Raw genomic sequence first — 24,999 nt, forward strand, 5'->3', positions numbered from 1 at the left:
CAAGCCATTCCAATGTCCTGCGTGCTCAAGTCGATTCACCCGACAGGTGATTCTCCCGTTGAGCGATAGCCCCCAACACAAAAGATTGACAGTCAGCAGGAGAACTTGAATCGTCATACGGCATCAGGTACTGATTGAATAAAAAACTCTTGATGTCTAGAGACGAGCCAGGCTGACGGACTCAGTACATCAGCGTTCAAATCTGAGGCCATTCCCATGTCCACAGTGTGAAGTCAGCTTCTCCAGAAGGTAGGCACTATTTCTAGAACATCAAACTACATCGAAATTTTGATAGAGTCTGAGTTGACTTGTGTTAGTGATTTGAGAAAACGCCACGTGAGAAGATACCACGCAAACCCCGATCGCAATGACGAGACAATCCATGTCGCCAGTCATGCTGCGCCAGCCGACGAACCAACAAAAGAGACAAACAGATCAGCGGATGCGAACTGCTTAACTGATCGTTCAAACGGCGAAGGTGTAGGTGCTCCGTTCATCAAACCCGACAGATTTTCAATCTAAATTTTGTCAATGGCTCAGACAATATCGATTTCACAAATTTCCGCATCACGAGGCATTTCATGGTTATTCAAACTTCCTCAATTTGTATCAGCTTACTTCGATCGTTTTCAGCCCACGTTCCCGCTTCTACACAAGCCAACATTCGACCTTGATACGGCTCAGGAGCCGTTGATACAAGCGATTGTTTGCCTTGGGGCTATTTATCAAGCTCAAGGTTCAGACCAGGAGATAAGCGCTACATTGTTCTCTTCGGGCCTGAAGTCTCTGGACCTATACGTAAGTGAGCATACAAGAATGACTTTGTACAAATGTTGAGCGGTAGAATGACTTATAGGTTCGCGAGAGCCGGCGGGTAAGATTCAGAGAGTTGTGGGTCATGCAAGCCTACCTGCTCTTCGAATACTATGCATTCTACAGCTGCGACGATGGCCGGTTCTCAACGGCTCTCAAGATCCACAGGAAGCTTATTGATGCTGTCCGACAGTACCAGATGCTTCAAGACAGAATAGCTCTGGGCGTAGACGAAATCTCCAGCCCGAACGAACCTTCGGTAGCTGTTTCAATGACCGTGACCGAGCACGCCTGGCGAGTTGCCATGTACAACGAGTCAAGAAAGCGGTATGGCCACCTACCAGCGCGGTACCAGCGCGAAAACCTGGCATCAACTGAAGTAAAACGTTGACATTTGAGGTCTCAGGGTAGTTTACTGTCTATACTACCTTGATGCTCAACTCTCAGTCTGTTGTAACATACGTCCGCTGCTTGCAGCTCTCGAATTGAAATACGAACTTCCGTGTCAAGACGACACATGGCAAGCTGCCACAGCCGAAACCTGGCAAGCCCTCATAGTCTCTCAAGAAGGGTCATTCAACGAAGAAGACGACTATGAAGCCAATGGCGACCCACGCCCGGCGCACGGCGATCTGTATGCAAGTCTCATGTACTTGATGAATCCCAACCCGCAAGACCGGCCTCTGCGATTACTCTGGCACTCATCTTTCGCATGTCTCATGCTCATAACGCAAATTTTGATGATGATTCGTGACCTCACCTTGGCAAGCTCGTTCTTATACAACAATGTGCGGTGTGGTGAGTCCAAGAACAACTTGTCAATCATCTCAGAAGCTAGTCGGACCTCGATCATGCAAGCTCTGAACGCCTTGTCGGATATCATGCGCAAGCCATCATTTCCTAGAACATGCCCCCTCAGCAGCTTTTTAGATGATTCCGAGTCTGTGGAGTCTAGCCTATGGAGCAACGTCTGGATCGTGTGGCATTATGCTGCAATGAATCTAACCCACCAAGAGGCACTACTCACGAGCGGCATCGTCGAGTATAGTCTTCCATCTGCTGTTTCAACTTGCTGGGAACTTGGTAAACCTCGAGTGAAACAGCATCGAGATGTGTACGAAGATAGAGATGGTATGTATATGAGTCCTTCTTCATATTGTCACTCATGCGAAGACTTCACATGAGACAAGACACCAGCTCACACTGTCTCAGTCATCCGTGTTGCTAGTAGCCTGGAGAGCATTCTTGTGCTTCTTTCTCGCGACACTAGACCCATCGATATCAACTTTCAGTTACAACCTGAATTCACCCCCAAAATAATCGAAGATCCCTTCATCACAATGATCGGATACAAGGCCTGTCTGCTGGGCTGGCGCATAGTACGTCTAATGGCTGTTAGCCTACAGACCAGCACGGCCTCGTCCAACATCCAAACACAAAGCATCTACTCCATGTCTGCTCGAGTTGTTCTTACTGGCATACTAGCTGCCATAAGCCCAGAGTCTGCAAATCAGAGAGGTCAGTGGAACCCAACAGCGGCGGTAGATGATGCCGAGTCTAGATACTTAGCATGGATGGAGGCAACCTTTTTGGCAAGGGATGTGTGGCCACCAAGCAAATGGATCGTCGCTGTATTTAATGAAAGCAGACATGAGCCTGAGTAAGAGTGCGCAGTGTGTAGTCTATCTCAAAGTATACAGACTCCTTTGAATCTTGCAGAATTTCTCTGAATCGCCTCTCAAGTTCCGATAATGCTATGATCTCTGGAGGTACTAAGCTTTCCCAGGCTCAAAGGCCATCATAGTCAGGATAAGTACCACCAGGCTCGTCACGAATGATGTTAGATCCGAGTATGCTATCGAATATTCCATCTTTGTCGTTACGGACGCGCATATAATACTCATGTACCACAGGATGCTTTTCCGCCCAGCTTTTGGTAAAGACCTTGGAGACAGTCAGTAACTTTTCGGATACTGTATTTAGGGAACTTGAGTTTCTTGTTAGACAGGTCCTCACATATTGGTAGCCTCTTGCGAGACCAGAAACGACGAAGAGGTCGGCAAGCGTCAACGTATCTCCAACGAGGTAATTCTTCCCTGTAATCTCCTTCTCGATGGCACGAATGGTCAACTCACAGGCCTCCTCACAAGTCTTGAGAATCTCAGGACTGCTAGGTGCCCGTCCGATGATGGGTCTTATCCATGCCATAATGGGTGGCAGGAGCTCATAGTTCGTGAATGATGCCCACCGAAGGACAGTTGTCTCCTCCTTCAATCCAGATCCACACAGCTTTGTGTTTGGATCCTGCTTTGCCACTGTTGTACCGTGAGTTTTACGGAGCCTATCGTTCCCAATAAGCTTGGCACTTACGGAACCATGCAACTGCGTTGCTTTCGTAGACAGTAAAGCCATCGGCGGTCTCCAGCGCGGGGACTTTTCCAGTGTGGAACTTGGAGAGATATTCTTCACCGACGCCGCCCTTTTCTGGGTATACTTTGATCGGGAATGCGTTGCAAATTTCGACGTCGAGTTTATTATACTTGGCAACGAAGAGCACCATCGTAGATCGAGGCGCTTTGGGATACGTGTAGAGCTTGCCGAAAGACATCTTGCTGCTTGTGGTAGCTTGTTTGAATGGAGAATAAACGAACGTAGGGAGGAATTTTGCTGCTCGAATCTGGACTGAACTTATAGCTGTACTTTACCGGGCAGGAGGTCCTGTCCCCTACATAATGCATCCTGCATATTGTCGCTGATGATTATCGTCATAGGGAGGAGCTCCACCACAAAGGTGGAGGTCCCTCCCGCAACAAATGCTCCTCCTACATTCAAAGATTACCTTGACAACTCATTGTTCGAGCCGTCAGCTGGATCTACGCAAATCTCTGCTTGCGCTGGTTCTGTCTCTGAAATTGCACGGTTCAGTCACATAGCGAGTATCCCATCGACTGTTAGAAGCACAGATGCAGCACATCCGCCTCCAGTCTTTCTCTAACTTCTTAGGTATTTAATCTCAACCTATTCATAGCGAACAAAAGGAAAACAAAGTGGGACAAATATGTCATTCATTACTATTACTTGTAAAAGTGTATAGTGTTGTATTGTCGATATCTGGCAGCGGATAAGAGAAAACCTAGATGATGAGAAATACAATGCCAACCCTACAAAAAAAGAAAAAGGAAAAAAGTACAGTGCTCACTCGAATAATGCCAAGGTAATCTAGAGTCGGGATTCGAAATGAAGCGGTTGGAACAAAATGTCTTTCAAATTCGCGGATTCTTCATTCATCCAAACTTCATCAAATGGCTAAATAAGTCCACCAAAAGCATCAATCAAACAGGTTACACGAACGTCGAAATTCGTTAGTCTCCCGAGCACGCAAAACGTTCCCGAGATGCGGGAAAGACTTCCATGTCATGATGTGACCGCTGATAGGCGCGGATGCGGCAGTCATCCGTGGGACCACTACTGTAGCATCAGTTGTCGCTGCAAAATGAATGCTGCCGGTTCGGAGCTGAAAATGCAACCTTGGCTTGCGAACCGAGAGGTAATGGTTGGAGCGTGTCTGCCATCCCACCGGCCGAGTCTGTGGGGTTTAGCTAGCCATGCAGTCGGCCGAATGCAAGATGAAAATCTGGGGTCATCGGCTGAACTGATGCTACCCTTTTGCATCATCCGCAGTCATGCAACTGCCGGAAGAAAAATAATGAAGCACCGTAGCTGGAGCGCAATCTCCTTGGGCTGTAGATCGACAGTCAAGATCTTACGACCCAATGAGATACTTGAAACTGGATTTCATGATGTCCTCGTACCGAGTGAAAGAGATCCGAGATGGCCGAGAACCCATTTTGCGTTTGTGATGAAAATGATAAAACCGAACTGGCATCCCTTCAACTAATCGTTCATTTCAGTAGTCAAGGACACCCCAGCCTACAAAATCACACATTGAGCCTATCAACACGTCCACACGATGAGATCCTGGCTCCGCTCACTTGTCACGATAGCTGCTTTGGCAGCCCCTATCGTGGCAGAGACCTTCACCAACCCGGTCATATGGGAAGACCTCGCCGACAATGAGGTTCACCGTGTCGGAGACACCTACTACTTGACGGCATCCACCATGCACTACTCCCCCGGTGCGCCCATCCTACGCTCCAAAGACTTGGTCAACTGGGAGTACGTCAGCCACTCAGTTCCGGTTCTCGATTGGAACTCGCAATACGACTTGACGGATGGCAAGAATGCCTATATCAAAGGTATCTGGGCATCTTCTCTTCGACACCGGGCAAGCAACGGTCTCTGGTACTTTGTAGCCTGCGTAGAGTTCTCAAAGACCTACGTCTACACATCACCTGACCCTGCTGGGCCCTGGACCAAAGCCGGCACCATTGACACGTGCTACTACGATGTTGGCTTGTTGTTTGACGATGACGATACCCCGTACGTGGCCTATGGAAACACTGCGATTTCTGTTGCGCAACTCTCTGCCGACGGACTTTCGGAGACTCGACGAGAGACGGTATTCCAGACGCCCAGCGATATTGGTGCTCTGGAGGGTGCGCGGATGTACAAGCGAGACGGAAACTACTACATCTTCCTGACGAGACCGCCTGATGGACAATTCGTGCTCAAGTCATCCAGCCCGTGGGGTCCATACGAAGTCAAGGTTCTCGTGGACAGAATCGCACTTAGTTCGGTTCCGAATGCTGGGTCGCCGCACCAGGGCAGTCTCGTGGACACCCAGAACGGAGATTGGTATTACATGGGCTTCACGGACATCTATCCCGGCGGCCGCTCCCCCGTGCTGGCTCCCATCACTTGGGGAGATGATGGTTTCCCGTCGCTCGTGACCGTCAACGGTGCTTGGGGAGACTACGAGTACCCGCTTCCCCGGGCGGATGTGCCGAGCGCTCTACGCACCGATGAGTTTGCCGGCACATCCCTCCGCCCCGAGTGGGAATGGAATCACAATCCCGATGTCAGTGGCATCGAGGTCAACAACGGAATCACACTCCGCACCGTCACTGTGACATCGGACCTGTACTCGGCTCGCAACACCCTGACCCACAGAATTCGAGGACCGATCGGAACCGGCACCGTCCACCTTAACGTTGCGAACATGGCCGACGGGGACCGCGTTGGACTCGCAGCGTTGCGCGATAAGTCCTCTTGGATCGGCATCGAACGGGAAGGGGATGTGTATTCCATCGTCACCATTGGAGGTCTGACCATGAACACCGACTGGACCACGAACTCGACAGGGGCAGTTGTTGAGCGCAGGCCATTGGGAGACGCGAGAGACGTCTACCTCAGAATGGTGGCTGACATTCGTCCTGGCGGGCCTGGCAACACTGTCTTCAGCTATAGCGTCGACGGCCAGACTTTCGAGACTGTGGGCGCGTCATTCACACTGTACAACAACTGGGAGTTCTTCATGGGCTATCGATATGGCATTTTCAACTACGCGACAAAAGCATTGGGTGGCTCTGTGAGAGTTTCATCGTTTACCAATGCTTAGTTGGTGTTAGGTCTCGAGGCTCTTATTTAAATTGCGCCCAAACAGGAAGATGTATTGAAGTTTCTGAAACTGTAAATAGCCAAAGTCAGGGAATACGTAATGTGGGAGGAAGAAGGAAGCATTTAACATTGTATTTACATTTGTGCTTCCGATACGAATAATATCAACAATCCGCAGCAGCTGACGCCCCTCGGTTCGTCCACAATTTAAAGTCGCAATGCAAGGAATCGGAGAGAGCCAACAAACCGGGCAAAGCGCATCTCTTCCCCGCACTCAAAAGTCCGCAGGCTCCAACCTCCAACCCCGAGTTGGTGAGCCCCCAACCTCGCCGGGTAACCCGGACCTAAGCGGACCCAATAATGGAGCTTGATACGCGCCAAAGGGGACCAGAGACCCGGAGGGAGACCTGGGGTATTTGAACGCGATGCTTCATTTGGATCCAATGCCGAGGTTTGTTGGATCTTCATGAGGAACCCCTCATTGAAAATGTGCCTAGCTCGCCTACCCAGATGTGCCATTTACGGTCACCTTCTCGCGCAGCAGGCTACACCCTGTCAATCCTGACCCCGCGCGGCAGCTCTTCGAAGCCGGTGTCCTGGTCTACACGTGTACTATCTCACTACGGGCCGAACATGTGTGAAGTAGAGAGGGCTATCGATGGCTGTCTGTTGGCCATGGCACTCAGCTGATTCGTCATCGGAGAGCGGTCTGGGATGACCCCTGACGATCCGAACACCTCGATATGCATTAGGTAGTTTTCTGGAGGCTAGCTTTCCCCCAGCCCACTGATGAGTCTCCGAGCCTGTTGCGACTAAGAAAGCACGGCAATGGGGAACTGTTTTGGCCAAGTGGGTTTCCCATCGACAGCTTTCCGCAGCTGCGGGAGCAGGTCTCAGTGCGAATATCATTCTAGTTTGCTTGGCCGAAGGGGTCTCGGTGAGTATGCGACGTCATGCAAGTCTTGATAAATACCTCTCCGTTTCCCCCGAGCTTTCCTTGGGCGCTGACGTTGGACAACGAGCCTTTGTTCTCCCCGGTCGTTCCGCATCCGCCTCTTGCTCTGCCCTTTTAAGCCTCTTCTTCGAATCTTTCATCCCCGAATATCTCTCTTGATTCTTCCAGTACGATAGATCCGAGAGTTGACGCCACCCAAAATGAGAGTTAAGACTAGCACCGCCCTCACCGGCATTCTCGCCGCCACCGCCGCCACGGCGCAAAACGCAACGAGCACCTGCGCGACCGGCGTGTACATCATCGTGGCCCGCGGCAGCAACGAAGCTCCCGGATCCGGCAGAATCGGCAGCGTCGCCAATGGCACTTTCGCAGCCATTCCCGGGTCCCAGATCGCGCCGCTCGACTACCCGGCGACGTTTGACAACTACTCGACCTCCGTCGCAGCCGGCGCCGTGGCTTTGAACGCCGCGTTGACCTCGTACAACGCACGGTGCCCGAACTCCAAGGTTGCGCTGTTGGGATACTCTCAGGTAAGCTCACGCCGTACTGAAGATTTCGATATCGCGCAGCCATCTGCATCAACGCCAACCCACTTTCATGGGACGACGTGATCTCCCATTTTACCAGAGCGCCGGAAAGGAGGGTGGCAATTGGGCGAGAAAATCGGACGGCTGCTGGAAAATTTCCTTTTGTTTTCTTCCGCTGACTTGCATGAAACTTTAGGGTGCGCAAGTGACAGGTGATACTCTGTGCGGCAGCGTCGACGAGGACGAGGGCGAGGCTCTCAACATTGAGTTCAATCAGACGGCGCCCGTTCCCGCATCCGTCGTCGACCAAAGTGGTTAGTAGCTGCCCACCCAGTCACTTTCCGTTGACATGATCGCGAAGCTTACACATCTTCAGTCATCGCCGTGATTCTCTTCGGAGACCCAACCCACAATGTCAGCGCAAGCTGGAACAAGGGCACGAGCAAGCGCAATGGAGTAAGTTCCACCTTGGCGAAACGTGGTGGCGGAATCAAGCCCCTACGTCTCATAGTGCAACATTGGAGTTGCTGACTCGTTCGTCTCTAGCTCTTCCCCCGTGAGAATGTGACCAAGTGCGAGGCATACGCGTCCAAGATCGAGTCGTACTGCGACACGGGAGATATCTACTGCGATCTCGGTAACAACACCGCCGTTCACGGTTCATACTTTGCCAATTACACCGACGATGCAGTTGAGTTCATCTGGGCACAGTACAACGCGTCCAAGTCATCCAACGGTTCATCGCCGACTGCCACCCCCACCACGGTTCCGGGATCCGGAGCTGCCGACTCCGCTCCGGGCCTGCTGATGTCCCTGGCTGGTTTGTCTATGCTGGCGGCTTTCATCTTGTAAGAGAAGAAGCTTGCATGTTTGGAAAAGCATGCTGGATGTAATCTCATTGGCTATGGTGGCGATTCACCGGCTTTGTAATTATTCAATAACGACTGCTATGATTTGAACATCCCTTCTTGGGCTCCCTAAGACTTTCATCCCACCGGTATCTACATCATCACAAAACTCCTCACCCGAGGATAAACTCCATTATTCACTCGGTCCGTTGGCGTCGGACCGACGGCACTGTAGGGTCCAGACTTTAGTAGTCCTCGTAAACCTTTTCAACAGCCTCATCATCGGCTCGACACCAATAGCTTAATCTTTCCTAGGTTAGTATCGCTTTAAGTAACTTGATATGTTCCATCCCTACGCACGTGACATGGCCATCTCGAAGCGACACAATACGTAGAAAATCGAGCTAGAGCATTCCAAGTCGCTCCCGTCGTCTCTGCAAGCTATTTACTTTACTTTGAAATCTAGGTTTGACTATGACGACAATGCATGGACCACACCATACTTGATGAGGAACGTCTTGCAAGATGCTCTCGACTTTCGCCGTGAAGTCAAATCAGGACCATTCTCACTCATGCCGAGTGCTCAAAAGAATTGACTTCACCCAAAAGTGACGCTATCGTTGGTCGGTGATCCCAGGCCACGCAAGATTGGGGCGCCTTAGAACAGTTCAACAGTAATCATTGGCTCTGTTCCCTCTCAACCAGATTCAGCGGGATACCTAAGTAGTGGACTTTCGACTTGGTTGTCACATTCAAATTCTCGGACAACTTCTCGAGTCACAAATGCGCAGAGATCGCTTGGTTGTTCTCTTTCTAGCCGGGCTACGGGTAGGTAAGTAACACAGAATGTTGGCATCTGGCTACAATTATAAATTTCTCATGGACAGGTCAGTCGAGCTACAGCCAAGGAAGGATGTTGTAAGTTGTGAACGGTGACAGACAGCCACATCACAAATTGGGCCGCCATTCAGGGCTCTGTGGCTTCAGAAGCCATGCATGCAACCGTCTCGCAGACGCTGATTCTGTGTTAAGCATAGTCCGCTGCCGAGCACTAGTCCGACAATCCCGTTTGCAGCGAGCTATTAAAAGTTCGAATACCCTCCACGTGCGGCTGAGAATAGTCTCTCAACTTAGCTACAAGCAAGATCAATGTTCTTGGGACCGCAGCTCGTGTCAAGTCCAATCAGACTCGGTAGCAACTCGCAGCAATCCGCTCACCTCACCTTTGCTGTGGATCACATCTCTTGATATTCCATGGTGGCCAGCCCTCCATTCTAAAGCTGGGTCTCTAAGACGGGCCGGGAGCATGACTACCGGGCCTTCCCGTCCGGCTGTCTTAAACCCCTCGTGGGCTGGACCCTTAAGGGGAGAGTCAGGATAAAAGAGGATCTCCAATTCTTAGGGAGTGTGTTCTAGGGTAAAGTAGGTAAGTATTTACGTTTACTATTCTGCACTGCACGCATCCATGTCTACAGCTGTGTCTGTTGGCTATCGTGCAAAACCTGAACCTGATCTCGATTCGCTAAAAACGAACATCAGGCGTCGCGTGATGTCTCGCTTGTCATGCAAGAGCTGAAATATAAGTAAATCGAAACTCTCTAGGGCTGATCACTTAAGTGCACTTATTCCTATGGTCTCGGCCCATCCATCAAACGGCAAGTGTCTAGCAGTCAGCCCATGGAGCTCAGCTCCTCCGGATGCGGCATCAGTGAGTGTGGCATGTAATTTCAGCTCCGACTGAATCAGTCCCATTCAGTGCCATCGACTGTCCCAAAGGCTGCAGATCATATATCACTGAGAGAATGATCAGTGGACATTAGAAAGATAAATACCGCTGTCGCCAATCTTCAAGCTGCCTACTCTCTCACAAGGGTCTCAATCCAAGCCAACACCAACATCACAGCCTCTACTGAAGAACTTCCTAATTCTGTTCTATCCCACCATGTCTACGCTAAATCTTTTCCGGCAGATCCATCTGCAATCTTTGACTGCCAACCTAGCAGGCTCCATCGTGGGCCCCGAATTGGTTCTCCAGGAGGCTATGAACATCGCAGCCAAGCGCATGGTCAAGAAGCACCTGAGCCAGTACGGGTGGGATATCACCTGGGGTCCCCGAGTATGGAAGTCGGAGACCTCGAAATGGTATGAAGGCTTGAATAACTGCTGGATGGTGATGAAGGCGCCCAATGTCGAGTACCCTGACGGAACCAGGTTCGACACATACGTCGTGGCGATTGCTGGTACCACTGTATTTTCGACTGAAGATTGGGAGTTCGAGGACTTTGGAGTCGATAAGGTGGTAGACTTCAACGCCTATACCAAAAACTTTACAACCGGCTCCGCAGATAAGCCTGTCGGGGTCCAGAATCCTCCTTTCCGCGACATTCCCTACGGTGCCTGGGGAACGACCTTCGGTGCTTGGGCAGTCGCAACACATGCGTCGCCGAGCGGGAACCCGGGAGCTGGCACAAATCTCTTGAATTATCTCGCCAATCTCAAGAAGAGCCCGGGAGAGTTCCGCGTCATCTTCACCGGTCACAGCCTCGGGGGAGCCCTTTCGCCCTACCTGTCCCTGGCAACCAAGGCAAACAATCTGGTCCCGAGCGTGGCTGACATTGCGGGTGACATCCTCGCTCTTCCTTCCGCGGGAGCCACACCGGGCGAACAGCTTTTCAGCGATGCCTACTCCAAGCTGTCGAAAGTGAGTGGCCCAGGCGGGTATCAATTGTGGAACGCGGACTTTTACAATACCCTTGACATCGTTCCGAACGCTTGGTCAACGGACGACACCCAGGATCGCAATATTGACAAGATTGTATCAATATACGGTCCTCTACAGGGAAAGTTTCTTACACAAATTCAAGGCCTCGTACAGAAGGCAAAAGATCGCGCCAAGTCGTCTGGCTTCACATACATCCCGATCGAAGGCAATCCTTTCAACGGTACTCCTCCAGCCAAGACTCCCACGAATTTCCTCTCCTTCATGTCCGAGGCCGTCTTGCAGCATACCAAGGCTTACCATAATGCGGTCAACGTCAGTGACGAGTTAGTTGATCTTTATGAGGCCATCATCAGCGCGCCTGAGGTGAAGAAAAAGTCTGCCAGAATCTTGGCCAAGGAGATGCCGGTGCTCTGTAATGTTGATGATAGCGAATGGGATGATAACAGCGATGATACATATCCATTTGATTGCATTCGTACTGGAGAACGGGTTGCGTGATAGTCAGAAGTTATGGAGGAGTAGCCTCTCGATCAATAAGACTCGATTTTGGATACCAACAAACAATTGAACCAATTAATTAGCAAAATTTATCGCTTTGCAACCAAATTTTCCGTCCTCTCGACTTTAACTACGAGGAACCTAGTAAGTAGTTTCACTCAACGCTACTCAGTTTTTCAAAACTTTCGATTCCAATCTTAGCTCTGAGGTCGCTGTTGTTACCGCTGGGCCGACTAAACACCTCTTTGCTGCGCGATATCCACACTCGATGTCAACGGGCAAGACTTCCAGCATGATTAGTGTCCGGCTGTCGCTCCTTACGCAGAACGATGGCTTTTGGATATGTCTCTCGCTATGATAGATCTCCCTTTCCAGGCCTGCTGCCGCAGGCGCGAATGCGAGCCGTCACCCACCCCCGGCTACCTCCCTCGGCCCTTGCCTGGGTCCGCGCAGGACATTGGTGGGGTCTTGGATCAGCAAGTCTCTCCGAAAATCAAGCGTCGATGGTTTAGTGGTAAAATTCTCCGTTGCCATCCAGCAGCGTCGGGGAGCCGGGGGTTCGATTCCCCCTCGACGCATTCACTTTTGCTCGTGCAACTTATACTACATGTTTTGTCTCGAGGGCGTGTCATTTGCATTTTCCTGCTTTCAATCATCTTTATTGCCGATGTGCGGGGCCTGGCGTTGACCTATTGCCACCCATGAATCATGCTGCGTAAAGAACCTTGAAAACCCAACCGAACTGTTCGGCCTCAATAAGAGCCTCCTCCACCTTGATCTTCAACTCAGTGCTGACTCCTGATCCGCTGATCTTCCACTCGAGGTCTTCAGCACCTTCGACGCTGAGTAGACTTATGATATCTCCTTCAACGGCGGGGATAGGTGCCCGGATAGAGACCCAGCCGTCAACCACGGTCGGCTCCTCCAAGAAGACTGTGTAGAAAGCCTCTTCCGTCTGGGTAAACCTAACATCCGGGCCACCAACGATCTCGCTCTGCACAAACCAGTACGTGGTGTTGAAGATGGCCTCCTCATGGGCCTTGATCCACTTGCCCGCCTCACGCAGGTTATCCATCTCAGCCTGAACGATAGTACCATCTGCCTTGGGACCAATGTCCAACAAGAAGTTGCCGTTCTTGGACACCATGTCGACGAGAGAGTACACGATCGTAGTGGCATTCATGTACTCCTCGGGCTTCGTCGCGCGGTTGTATCCGTAGCTGTACGGGTCCATGCCGCGGTTGCTCTCCCACTTGCGTCGTTGCGCGGACGCAAAGGTCTGGTACTCAGGCGTGTCAAAGTCAGCCGCCTCCGGAATGCCGCAGCGGGAGTTGATGGCGACCTGACGGCCCTCGGCGCGGGCCTTATTCCACCACGTCGCCGCGAAGTCTTGCGTGCCGTTGGCGGCGCCGCAGTCGCACCACATGATGTCTGTGCCGTAGTCGTAGGCAAGGGTCTCCATTTGAGGCACCATAAGGTCGGTGATGAAGTCGTTGACGGGGACGCGGCCGGTGTAGGGCTCAAGCTCCCCAGTGTACGGGTTGGAGGCTAGAACACCGGGCCAGGAGACAGCTGATGGCGTGGGGAACTGGACGAAGCCATAGGGGCCAAAGTCTGGGTTGAACCACTCGGGGAGCGAGAAGTAGGTACCCCGCTTCAATTCGGGCTGGTAGGTCTTCGCAGCGTCGAAGAGCTCCTTCAGCAGATCACGTTTGGGACCGTAGTGGATTGATGAGCGGTTGGAAGTCGCTCCGGCATCGAAGAGGGCGAAGCCGTCGTGGTGCTTTGTCGTGAGGACAAAGTACTTGGCGCCGGCGTCGGCGAAGAGGTCAACCCATTCCTTAGCATCGAACTTGGACGCGTTGAACTCTGGGAAGGTATCATCGTAAGCCCAATCGGGGCCGTAGGTGTCAAGGCGGTATTGGTAGAAGTTGGAACGATCGCCTTCGGGGTGGTGGGTAGAGTACCACCAGAACCACTCGGCGTAGCTCTCGTACGGTGTCGAATTGCCCCAACCTGTGACGGAATACGGGCCCCAGTGGATGAAGATGCCATACTTAGCATCATCGAACCATTCTGGGCTTTCATGCTTGGACAGACTCTCGCCGTCGGCAGTCCATTCGGTCAAGCCAATCTCAACGTCGGCAAAAGGGGTCTGCTTTCGGACACTGCCGTCGTCGACGTGGACAGCAATGTTCACAGGACCGGCCGATGCGCCATTGGTTCCGACGACAACAACTTTTTGGTCTCCCGGGCACAATCGCTTCAAGTGCCCAGGGCTCGTAGTGATGAAGCCATCTCCAGTAAGCGTAATCTTGAGGCCGTCGCCAGAGACGCACTTTGACCCGGCATTGTTGACAGTGACTTCCACAACCTGCGTTCCGTTACCGATCCACTTCTGCGTCGGTCTCACCGACTGAACCGCCACATCCGGGGCTTGCTGCCACAGGGTAATAGCGAAGACGTGGAGGCGACCTTCGGTCGCGTTATTCTTGTCCGGCAGAATGATTGAGGTAAGCTTCTTTCCAGGCGGCAGCGCAGTGGTCCGTTCAAAGATGTGCGAGGTGTTGAAATCGGAACCGTTGGCCGTGTACCGACTAGGGAAGATGATCTCTCCGCGGTTGATGGTCAGGAAGCTAAACCAGTTGAGCGTGCGAAGCTCGTACTCAGATGTGGTATTATCGGCGTAGTTGAAAGACACGTTCCCGCTGACTGTGGCGCCTTCAACGTCTCCCGCGACGAGAAATGAGGCGGAGAAGTAGGAGCCGTTCTGCGGGATCGAGATCTTTTGACCGGTGCAGATGAGGTTGTCGGGGTCCGTGGGGCCGGTATAGCCCGGGAAGCTGTACTGGATGCCCGTGTCGGTTGAGACAAAGTCCGGGCCCACGGTCGGCTCGGGAAAGGATTGGTTGAGGGCATCGAATGAGGCCTCTCCAGGTTGAGTACCGAATCCTTTGTTGTTGAAGAGGGGGGTCAGGTCGAGAGCGACGGAGTTCTGCAAAAGATTTCAGCGATCGCGCTCAATTGCGCAGCCACGTCAAGCTACCGAGCTATCCAGAGCTACTTACACCAGAGGAAGTCGAATTGGTCACCGCTCCGAGCGCAAGACTGCTCAAAGACAGCGCCGAGAGAGCATTGAAGCTGCTGAATCCCTTCATCTTGACAAGCGCAACTTTGTGAAGCTCAATTGCTCTGCCTAGACTGGATCGCGACAACACATCTCAACCTGCGGCCGAGGAAGCTCACCCATTCTTAACGACTGCCATCAGCTCGGTAGCGGGGGACTCTGGCGATCCATCCCCTAGTGGGACGATTTCCCCCTCAATTCAGTTCATCCAGCATGTCGCTGCAGTTCGACTCCGAATGGAACGGTTACATTCTCCAAAATGAAAGTCCACTATTCATGTTACCATCAACATTCGGGGAGAAGTTGGCACAGTTGGGGTTGCCGGGTAGTGAGGGGCGCCGCTGATAAGACTAACAAACATTGGAGAATGGAGATAGCACCACTTCCCCGGACGTCATCGAAGCAGGGATTTCCACGTTGAGCTTCGTATCAATGGGGCTGTTCTGCAAGGAGCGCTATCGCGGTTGATTAGCCATGATGCCGATGCCTGCTTGCATTTGGAAATACTGTCTTTTGTCAATCATACAGGCAGCAGAATGGCAGGCCACAAGCATTATTTTAACGTCTCTCGTCGATCGCGAATCCCATGCGCTGAACTCATTCTTCGATAACAAGGCACTTGAAATGGCTCCCTTCAGTGACTTTCACTTTTCATACGCGGTTATATTCACTCCAACTGTTGTTTTCCACAAATAACACTCATACTCATAGGTGATCACTCATCGATAGGCAAACATGTAATTGGTGAAGATGGGTCTCGCTTCCATTGGATCAGTAGCCTTCATTCTGCGATTTATTTAGCCTTTGCTTCTTGACATATTTCACAGACTTGCCAAGGCTTATCGCACCAACGCCAGTGCACTGTAAGCGAAGACACCTATTGAGTGAGAGACATCAGATAGGCATGAGCCAAAGTCAATGAAAGCAGTGGCCCACCGCCTGGACACACACACTACTTCATAGATATGTCATCTTCTCAGAGTTAAATCTTCGTGTTCACAGACAATCATGGCTTTGAGTGCATGGTATCTGAATTGCGTGACGTGACGCAGGGGCAAAACTGACATTTCGTGGGGTACCAAAGTTCACGTCATCACCATCTAACCTAAGACTTTCATTCACTCCGACTCATCGTAGATTTATGCTGTGTCTGTTATTTGAGATTTTTGATCGAGATATTCACCTTACATGTACCCAAGCTATATGATTTGATGAATGTTTCGCGGCCAATCCGCACATAGCCCTTGGCTTAGCATGTACCTTAGATGAAAGCAGTTGACACTTGACAGCCGTCGCCCACAGGTGCTGCGAGTCTCGGTCTCGCGCTTGTTTAGCATTGTCCGTGTTGGCTGATGTTCGGCTTGGCATTCTCAGCCGGAAACGGTAAGAAGGGATGAGAGATGGCTGTGAATGAGTATTTGGAAACCAAATTTCCAACATTTGACAGGCGGGCCGAGGTTTAGTGTTTCTTCTTCTGCAAGAGGCGCAACGGGGTGATTGGGGGATTCAGTGCCAGAGAACGTGAGCCCTTCCTTTGGGTCGAAAACTGGAGACGGCGATCATGTTTGATGGAAGCCACTTTTTGTTTCTCTTGAGCAGCCGAGAACCGACAACTTTAATCCGAGTTCTTAGTTGAAATGCTGGCAATAATAGTTCTTGGTGAGGAAAATACCCACCTTTGACTAAATACCGAGGATTAATCGTACACATCTGTCACCTTCGATTACGTCTTTGAACATCACAGTAGCGTAAATGTAAAGATAGTTCACCAATAATGTTTCTTCTATTGAGTATTTTGAACCCCTCAAAGCCGTCTGAGCTTGCCCTGCAGTCGCCCGACCGAGGGTACTATGATGAAAAGAATACACATCGAATATTATTCGCCATGCTACCTAGAAGACCCACCCTAGAACAAAAAGAGAGCCTAGAAATGCTGTCCCAGACGTCGTCTCACCGGGAACGACCTCCGTCTCATGATCTCAGACCTCTTTTGTTCCACCGGCTTCTGCTGCGCGGCAAAGTTGGTCATCATCTCCCACGTGGCCATGACGCCACCGTTCTTCTTTGACTCGGCCATGGCCATGAGGTCAGCCATCTTCATCTCGAAACCTTGTCCCATGGGGAAGGGGGCAGCGGCCGGAGGAGCCGCAGGCTCTTGTCTGCGTGCAGGGCGGTCAGGTGCGCCGGCGGGCTTCGGGGCATTGGCAGGTCTGGGAACGCCTGCGGGTGCGATTCCGGGCTGGGCTTGTCCAGGCTGGGCACCGGTGATGCCGCCGCCTCCCTGTTGAGGGGCAGGCTGAACAAGACCTCCTCCACCCTGCTGAGGCCGAGGCTGGCCCTGCTGGGGCTGCTGGCCGGGCTGAGCGCCTTGCTGAGGTGCGGGCTGGGGCTGGGTGCCAACGGGAGTGCCGGCAACCATCATGGTAAGGATAAATTCACCGTCAATCTGGTTGACAGGAACGGCAATACGAGCGTTCTCTCTGTCAAGGAGGACCTGGGCGTTGATCGGGCTGAAGGTTTGAGCCAAAAGGAGCTGGGTCGCGGCCGGGATCGCGGGACCGACGGGCTGCGGCTGCTGACCGTTTTGAGGCTGGTTCTGCGAGTTTCCTCCGTTGTTGTTTCCATTGTTGCCGTTGTTACCGTTGTTGCCATTGTTTCCGTTGTTGGGTCCAACGGCGGGAGCGGCACCGGCGGCAGCTCCAGCACCATTGCCAGAAGTGTTGCCGTTGCCGTTGCCGTTGCCCGTCGCGGGAGGCTGCTCAGTCGCAGTGCCGTTGTTGGGTTCCTGACGCTTGAAACGAGGAGCCTGCAGACCACCAGTCGCACCGCCGGGGTTTTGGAGAACCGGGCGTTGGGCGATTCCGAGCGTGATGGAGGACTGGGGCTGGGCACCTGCGCGCATGGCCATCGCCATGAGTCGATCAACGTTGACTAATGTTTCATATTCCGGTCAGTGCCGAGTTCAACAATGAGACAAAGCTTAATTTGCAAGACAAAAGACTTACGCGGCATCTGGACAACGGCAGTCATGCTGTTGAGGCTGGGAACAACACCAGCCAAGTTGCTGGTGACGAGATAGCGGTAGTTGTCTGTCACTATGTGTTAGCGGGTTGTCATTCAAAATAAGCGTGGGCTTTGGGGGTAGTTAGGCTACTCACTAATGGACATGATGCCGTTGGTGACCATGTCAGTGCTAATGCCGTTGACGACATCCGTGCGGATGCTCATGGGCTGGCTAGCTCTGATGGACATGCGGAAACCGTCGTTGAATTCAGCCTCTTGGATGCCAGATCCAGCGATGTTGACGGGCGTGCCGAAGGGAGTCAAAGAGACACCGAGTTCGCTCGTTTGGCGGCCGACCGCGACGTACTCCCCATCGATCTGGTTCAGCTTGACCATGCGGACGGTGGCGTCGGTGATGTTGACGCTCTTGGCTCCCTCCATGATGATCCACGCCTGACGGTCCCTCGAAAGCATCGCCACGAAGGTGTTGTCGGCTGTGACACCTGCCTGCGACAGCATGTTCTGGTCAATGGGCAACTCAATCTGGGCGCCCACTAGGTCGGTGGCTCCATTAGTTTGAATAGTGAAGGAGTTGCGCGAGAGTTGAACGAAAGGCTGTCCCGTTGAACCGACGACATGGCTTGCCGGGAGAGGGTTGGGGTTCTGATTGACGATGACTTGGCGTTGCGTCTGCGAGAATGTCTCAATCTTGGAGTTGTCGGGGAACACTAAGCTGTTCAGTTGCATCTAAGATGTTGTGTTAGTGTATGTGTATGACAGTGAAGCGAAGATGCCTTGACCATCTTCCTCTTGTGAGGCGAGCAAGACATGATGAAGACCAAGGGCCGGTGTGTGCCAAGAGGCTAGTGACTTACATCCCCATTCAGGTTGATGACCTGATTGAATTGAGCAGATTGAATCTGAGCCGCGACCAAGCCAGCAAACAGGAAAGAAAGATGTGAAAACTTCATGAGCGTCATTATGATTAACGAGGGTCAACCACCGGGGTTGTTTAAGCGCACGAAAAGGAAAAAGGAGGATGACTAGGGAAGGAGAGACACCGTTACTAAACCCACGGGTCCTAGGGGGAAGATGTTTGTATAGCAGCACGACCAACTCGAGGGATCATCAGCATTCAGACGAGGGTCAAGTAAGCTTAATCTCCTCGGGAGGAGAAGCGCGGCTGGGTCTTGGATATATGGCAAGGTACAGAGTCGAGAGACCCATGGCAATGATGACCTGCCATGCCACATGGCGGACGGCCGGCATGGAATTTGATCGGGTGGTCGGACGTCTAGAGGCAGCGCCCAGCCGAAGAGGAGCTCCATCCTCCAATCGCATGAGTTGTCTGGCGTCGGCTGTGCAAGAGAGATCGCTGCAGACGCCGCTCCCATCCTCTTCCGGCCGCACAATCTGTTGATGCTGATGCGCCCCTGGAAGGAAAGTAGGTGTAAGGGGGCATCGGGCTTAATCATCGGACCAGCACGCTTCCGACCAACATGGCCTGTCTGGGTGCCTGGCCTGACTGTGCCAGTCTTTGCCAGTTCTCTTTGCAGCAGGCCAGGAGGAAACACAAGGAGGGAAAGTCAAGGAGGGACACAGATCCGCGCCGAGGGATGGGGGATGGGAGCATTCTTCGTCCGGTCACGAGTGGGAGGATGGAGAGGGGCAAAGAGGCTCAAGGCAGGGCTTCGTCGGTTTCGGTTGGTGTGAGACGAGTTTCGTCGTTTCGAGCCCGGCCGTGTTGGGTTTCATCAGATGAGGCCGGGCGGACAGAGAGGCAAACGTGTGACTATGCAGGAATTCATTGCTTACCTCACCCATATCGCTATGTAAAGTCGATCACCTCCCGGTCTTCCTGGAGAAACAAGGTGGCATTACCAGAGGGGGCGAAGATCATAATAATGACGGATCCCTGGGTCCCGACTCTCCCGTTTGGATCTTCTTTGCCAAGTCCAAGTGGGGATGATTTTCGTTTCGTAGCGGCTGATGTGCAACTTGGGAAAATGCTTGGCGAATGCTTGACCTCGCGCGGCTCTGCAGCTGAACTTCTGCATGTTCTGACCTTTTGCTGTGTCTATGTGTTCATGTTCCCATCCCGCTTAGTACGACTCAGCTATAGGCTGAGGTAGCCCTCCTCTTAGACTCTACCCTTTTTCTCTCTCCCACATTCCTGTCCCCCACCCCATTCCTCTTGAGTCCTTGACACTACACCTTCAGTTTGCCCACACACTTTCCCTGACTTGATGACATGACCCATGCGCTCTGCCTTGTTGCTTCTGGAAGATTGCCTGTCGTCATCACCAATTCGCTATCGTATCCATAGCATGAGATTATTGGCGGCTCGCCTTCTCGTGCAAGTTTGACTGGGCGTATGATTGAGCAGTTCCACGCTAGCGGGCTGTCTGTGCTGATTTACACGGTCACATCAGAGGCGATCATGATTATGGGGGACCATTCCCTCGGAGTGGCCTTGAGGCTAGACGGCCTCCATTCTCTGCATTCCATCAGAAAAATAGCCATCGCCTCAGAATGATACAGCCGGCGGGCAGACACTACAATGCTGAAATACAATGACGGGTTCAAGAATCGCCCGACTCGCCATCAAATGTGCTTCAATGGCCATTGGGGAGGGATCTTGCTGGTTGACGCCACAACCATCTGGACTCTACGAGACAGATGACAGAAGACTTGTTCTTCTCTCTCCATCTCTGCACTAGCGACGGAGATGCCAGAGGGTGTTGACTCGGTCAGTCTGACCTGGTTCTCTACCCAATAACCCGAGACGACTTGCCCTTCTCGACTCGACTAGGCGGCACGCACCACCTTTTCTAAGGCGGACTAAATCTCCGACTTGGCGTTTGTATGCAGGCACCAAGCAGCGTTACCACGAGGTCCCCTGCTGAGTCGAGCAGAGTCTCATGAAGACGAATCCTTGCTCACCTGCCCAACACCAGACTTCACTCAAACCCCAGGTCGCCCCAGCTCACCCCAACTTCCTCAAACCACTTTGACCCCTTTCGTCTGCTCGATATCGTCTGTTCCCACTTCTCCCACATTGGCCCCCCCTGCTGTCTTTTCTTAGAACTACATATCCTTAGCTAATGGTTGTTCGTTGCTTAAACACTCCTCCCTGCCATTCTCGTCTTGGCGTTGCAACACATTGTTCTTGGCCGCGACATCTGGAGTGCTTCGAACGCAGCCATCACGACTCCCCAAGCGTTGATGCGCCTGATCTCTCTTCTACCCCTCACCCTTGACATCTTTCAGACCAATATCTTTTTCATCCAAGAAGCAGTCACTTTGTTCCGTCTTCAACCACCAACCTACTTCTTGTGGAGATTTGATATAAGCCCTTCCACCGTCCTGTTCATCTGCACACGTTTCCGGGCCGGTGAACTCTTTCCGATCTCAGTCGTGTTTTCTTTACTCCATCTCACCTAATCAACTTTCTCTTTCTGTCATCGAAGTGGTCGGACGCCTTTGGAAGGCCCACCATTCAATCACTCTCCTTTAGGACCATCTCGCCTAATCATACACGCTCGCCACCTCTTCTTTTCGCGACGCCTATCTCTTATTTTCCTTTACACTACTTGTGTGTTGTTTCTTGTTTGGTCCACTCGAGCTAGTCTTTAGTTTCTACGACATCCAAACAACACCGCCATAATGCAGTACTCCTTCATTCACGTCTTCGTCTTTTCGTACCTGACTGCTCTCGGTCTCGCCCTCCCAGCTGCCAGCCCGGCGCAAGGCAACTCGTTGGGCAGCCACCGGTTCCTCGCGCGAGGTGTCAGACGTCTGGACACTCGGGCTCCTCAGCAGGACCAACAAGCTGGCGCCAGCCAAGGCGCAAACAACACCGCCAACACTGGCGGCGCCGGACGCAATGGCGTCAGCGATGCTCAGGTCATGAACGCCGTCATGTCCTGGATGCAGGATACCGCGAAGGTCACCAAGTTCCTCAACACCGCCACCTCCTTCACCGGCGCCGAGTTCACCAAGCAAGCCACTATTGCGCTCAACGCCGAGATCGACGAGCTCAACCACAAGATGGTTCTCGACGCCGCCTTCCAGGGAACGGACATGGTCACGCAAGCCAACAACGTGCTCGACACGCAGGGTAACTTCCAGCAGGTTGTTGACACTCTTCAGAGCATGGTCACCAACGGTCCGGACACCGCGCAAAGGGATGTCAACTCCATCAACCAGAACCGTTGTGTCAATGTCCTTCCCAACATCGACATGTACTTTGCTGCCGCTGGCGCACCCAACATCCAGTCCGTTCGTCCCACGGGATGTTTGGAAGTTGAGGGAGCCAACGTCACTCCCTCGGTTCCGCCGCCAGCGGGCGGTGCTCCCGCTGCACCTGCGGCGACCACCCCGCCAAAGGCCGGCAACGGTAATGCCAACGGAAATGGAAACGCCAACAACAACCAGAACCAGGGCAACAACAACCAGAACCAAGGGAACAACAACCAAAATCAGGGCAATGGCAACCAAAACCAGAATCAAGGAAATGGCAACCAGAACCAGGGAAACGGAAATCAGAACCAGGGTAACGACAACCAAAACCAGGGCAATGATAACCAGAACCAAGGCAACCAGAACCAGAGTCAGGGCAACAATGGTGGCCGGAACGGTGGTCAGGATATTGGCAAGGGAGTTGGCAACAACGGCAACACCAACACCAACACCAACCAGGGCAACAACAATAACAACCGTCCCCAGAATCAGAATCAGGGCAATCGCAACGGTAATGGAAATGCGAACACCAACACTAATACCAATACGAACACCAACAACCAGGGCAACAACGGAGCTCCGAATAGCAATCAGAACAACGCCAGCACTGGCCTTCAGCCTGCTACTCTTGGTTCTGGCAACACCAACGCGAACAACGGCAACAAGAACCAAGGCCAGAAGCAGCCTCAGCAGCAATCACAGCAGGCGCAAAGCCAAGGCGGTTCGTCCCTCAAGCCCGCGACGCTGGGCTCGCCAAGCCCTGCTGGCAACTAAACGCCACACGATCTTGCCACGAGGGGTCATCTACCTCCCCTCATTTTCCCCAAAGGTGGCCGCGCGCAAAATTTCGAGACCCCAATACGATAAGCGCTCACTTCTCGCTGGGCGGATTTGACCGAAGAGGGGGTGACACTAGTATGAATCCCGACATCTGCGACCAAAGTCTGATGTTGGTGACGGAAAGCTTAACGCGACACGTGTGGTGGGCCCTACGGAGCTGGGTGTAAGTGGTGTGTGGTCTGCTTCTTCTTCTTCATCTCTGTGTTAGTCATGTGTTTATCAGGGGGGGTCAGCCTTTTGCGACGGTGTAGGTGGGAAAGCAGGGAAAGGGTCCCTCGGTGCTTTGTGCTTTTTGGTATTAGTTTGAAGGCCTGCTTAAAACGTTGGTCAAAAAATCTGTTCTCTGTAACATATCATCTCGTTCTTCTTACAAAGCACTAGAGCATGGAATCTTCTTCTTGTTAATCACGTTGTTGTACAAACCCTGTCAATTGTAGCTTGGAACGAATCACACCCTTGTAAATAATTGGAAAATCCTACAGACTCTGTGCTCGAAACTGATGCAAAAGCTGGCCCCATCCTTGGAATGTTTAGAATATCGTGAAACGAAACGTCAAATTGTGCCCCTTGGGATCCAGGGGTCCTGCATGTAGGATGTCGCGCAGTTGAGCCGCTTGGATCGCTCGGCCGAATCCGCCAGTCCCCATTTGCAGATCATCCCCCACGTCGCGCTCCGGAAGTTGCGATTGGCTCCCTCGTCTAGGCCGGGGTCGCCTTCCACAGTTTCGGGACGAGGGTATGGGAACCATGTTCAAATACAGCATCAATATTACGCGAGGTTCGAGTGAGCCTCAAAGGGCTGAAGTCTATTGTCTGTGCTTCAACCCTTCTAGCGCCCGAAATCGCGAGGAGAGGGCAGACGACGTGGTGCTGCGCTCAGCCTCGATGTCTTTCCTCTTAGATACACTCCTGTGGCTTCTACGATTCTGTGGCCAGAAGAGGCCCAGTGCGCTTGAGAATCTGTCATGACAACCCTTTTCGTATTCGACCACGTGAGAGAGGTAGCCCTGACATGAATGATGACCAAAGGTTGAGACCAGATAGAATCCTGTCGAGAAAGCAAATGCTCAGACCGTCCCGGTCTCGCTTTCAATCTCGTACCTGATCCGACCTTTTTGCTCAACTTACATCTCCTGACTGTCGTTCGAGGCCCTCTATCCGCGATGTAACAACCAGGTGCTACGATACCATGATCACGGCGGGCAGCAAACACCAGACTCTATCAAACATCAATTCCCGAGGGGGCTAGGTCGATTGAGTCGGATCTCTCCCTTCGAACCCCGATCTTAGTCATTCCTCCGCTGCCGATCGGTAGCATTTCATCCCCCCCCTGTTAGGTCGAAACGGGTAACCCTGACCCTGTTTCGTTGTGTACGGCGTAAGGGTGTAAGGCGATTGGCCACATCAGCGCCTGAGACAGGGAGCAAGCGAACGCATGATGCTGTTCTGACAGTTAACGATGAAATTCGTCAGTTCGCTACCCGGGCCGACAACATTCTTCTTGGGGGCTCCATTGGGCGAATGCCCAGTTTATCTTGGCATGTCTCTGTATGCGTGGAGCTATCGTCTTTGCGGGATGTTCTCCGTCAGACGAGACGTTGGACTCGCGAAGCCGCCATATCATCTCGTCGGCTATGATGTTGCATCCCACGCATCCGTAATGTTGTGGACCCTTCGGCCCCCGAATAAAGTAGAAACCTCTAACGGCGATCACGTCCTTTTCCGTTTCGATGATCACCCACGGACCATGAAGCCTATCTCGGAGATCTCAGGATTACTATGAGCTTAAGCGATGGGGCCTGATTAGGGTTGTGTGTTTACGGTGGGCGGACTTAATGAATATCGAGTATGGCATGGATAGTCAAATCCCTGGGATCAGCATTGATTTGAGCTTACTGGAACATTAC

General features: G+C 52.3%; 8 protein-coding genes across 8 annotated transcripts; 5 read left to right on the forward strand and 3 right to left on the reverse strand.

The window, feature by feature from the left end:
- Positions 1 to 898: 898 nt before the first annotated feature.
- Positions 899 to 2,477, forward strand: CPAR01_09369 (uncharacterized protein; the record flags this gene model as incomplete). Its single annotated transcript, XM_060493634.1, has 3 exons — positions 899 to 1,140; positions 1,220 to 1,944; positions 1,999 to 2,477. The coding sequence occupies 3 exons, from the start codon at positions 899 to 901 to the stop codon at positions 2,475 to 2,477; spliced, it is 1,446 nt and encodes a 481-aa protein (XP_060347764.1).
- A 124-nt stretch (positions 2,478 to 2,601) lies between these two features.
- CPAR01_09370 (elongation factor 1-gamma) lies at positions 2,602 to 3,421 on the reverse strand (the record flags this gene model as incomplete). The annotated part of the gene is made up of 3 exons (XM_060493635.1): positions 2,602 to 2,757; positions 2,830 to 3,128; positions 3,184 to 3,421. The coding sequence occupies 3 exons, from the start codon at positions 3,419 to 3,421 to the stop codon at positions 2,602 to 2,604; spliced, it is 693 nt and encodes a 230-aa protein (XP_060347765.1).
- Positions 3,422 to 4,783: 1,362 nt separating this feature from the next.
- On the forward strand, positions 4,784 to 6,331 carry CPAR01_09371 (uncharacterized protein; the record flags this gene model as incomplete). Its single annotated transcript, XM_060493636.1, has 1 exon — positions 4,784 to 6,331. The coding sequence occupies one exon, from the start codon at positions 4,784 to 4,786 to the stop codon at positions 6,329 to 6,331; it is 1,548 nt and encodes a 515-aa protein (XP_060347766.1).
- Positions 6,332 to 7,485: 1,154 nt separating this feature from the next.
- Positions 7,486 to 8,664, forward strand: CPAR01_09372 (cutinase; the record flags this gene model as incomplete). Its single annotated transcript, XM_060493637.1, has 4 exons — positions 7,486 to 7,815; positions 8,009 to 8,126; positions 8,189 to 8,268; positions 8,359 to 8,664. 4 exons carry the CDS (start codon positions 7,486 to 7,488, stop codon positions 8,662 to 8,664), a joined length of 834 nt encoding a protein of 277 aa, XP_060347767.1.
- Positions 8,665 to 10,602: 1,938 nt separating this feature from the next.
- CPAR01_09373 (uncharacterized protein) lies at positions 10,603 to 11,880 on the forward strand (the record flags this gene model as incomplete). Its single annotated transcript, XM_060493638.1, has 1 exon — positions 10,603 to 11,880. The coding sequence occupies one exon, from the start codon at positions 10,603 to 10,605 to the stop codon at positions 11,878 to 11,880; it is 1,278 nt and encodes a 425-aa protein (XP_060347768.1).
- Positions 11,881 to 12,586: 706 nt separating this feature from the next.
- On the reverse strand, positions 12,587 to 15,038 carry CPAR01_09374 (alpha-L-fucosidase; the record flags this gene model as incomplete). The annotated part of the gene is made up of 2 exons (XM_060493639.1): positions 12,587 to 14,875; positions 14,949 to 15,038. The coding sequence occupies 2 exons, from the start codon at positions 15,036 to 15,038 to the stop codon at positions 12,587 to 12,589; spliced, it is 2,379 nt and encodes a 792-aa protein (XP_060347769.1).
- Positions 15,039 to 16,931: 1,893 nt separating this feature from the next.
- On the reverse strand, positions 16,932 to 18,990 carry CPAR01_09375 (uncharacterized protein; the record flags this gene model as incomplete). The annotated part of the gene is made up of 4 exons (XM_060493640.1): positions 16,932 to 17,938; positions 18,013 to 18,096; positions 18,166 to 18,757; positions 18,886 to 18,990. The coding sequence occupies 4 exons, from the start codon at positions 18,988 to 18,990 to the stop codon at positions 16,932 to 16,934; spliced, it is 1,788 nt and encodes a 595-aa protein (XP_060347770.1).
- A 2,686-nt stretch (positions 18,991 to 21,676) lies between these two features.
- On the forward strand, positions 21,677 to 23,026 carry CPAR01_09376 (uncharacterized protein; the record flags this gene model as incomplete). The annotated part of the gene is made up of 1 exon (XM_060493641.1): positions 21,677 to 23,026. One exon carries the CDS (start codon positions 21,677 to 21,679, stop codon positions 23,024 to 23,026), a length of 1,350 nt encoding a protein of 449 aa, XP_060347771.1.
- Positions 23,027 to 24,999: the final 1,973 nt, after the last annotated feature.

The sequence above is a fragment of the Colletotrichum paranaense genome (genome assembly GCF_030867605.1).
Source record: "Colletotrichum paranaense strain IMI 384185 chromosome Unknown Scaffold_7.1, whole genome shotgun sequence".
NCBI lineage: Eukaryota > Fungi > Ascomycota > Sordariomycetes > Glomerellales > Glomerellaceae > Colletotrichum > Colletotrichum paranaense.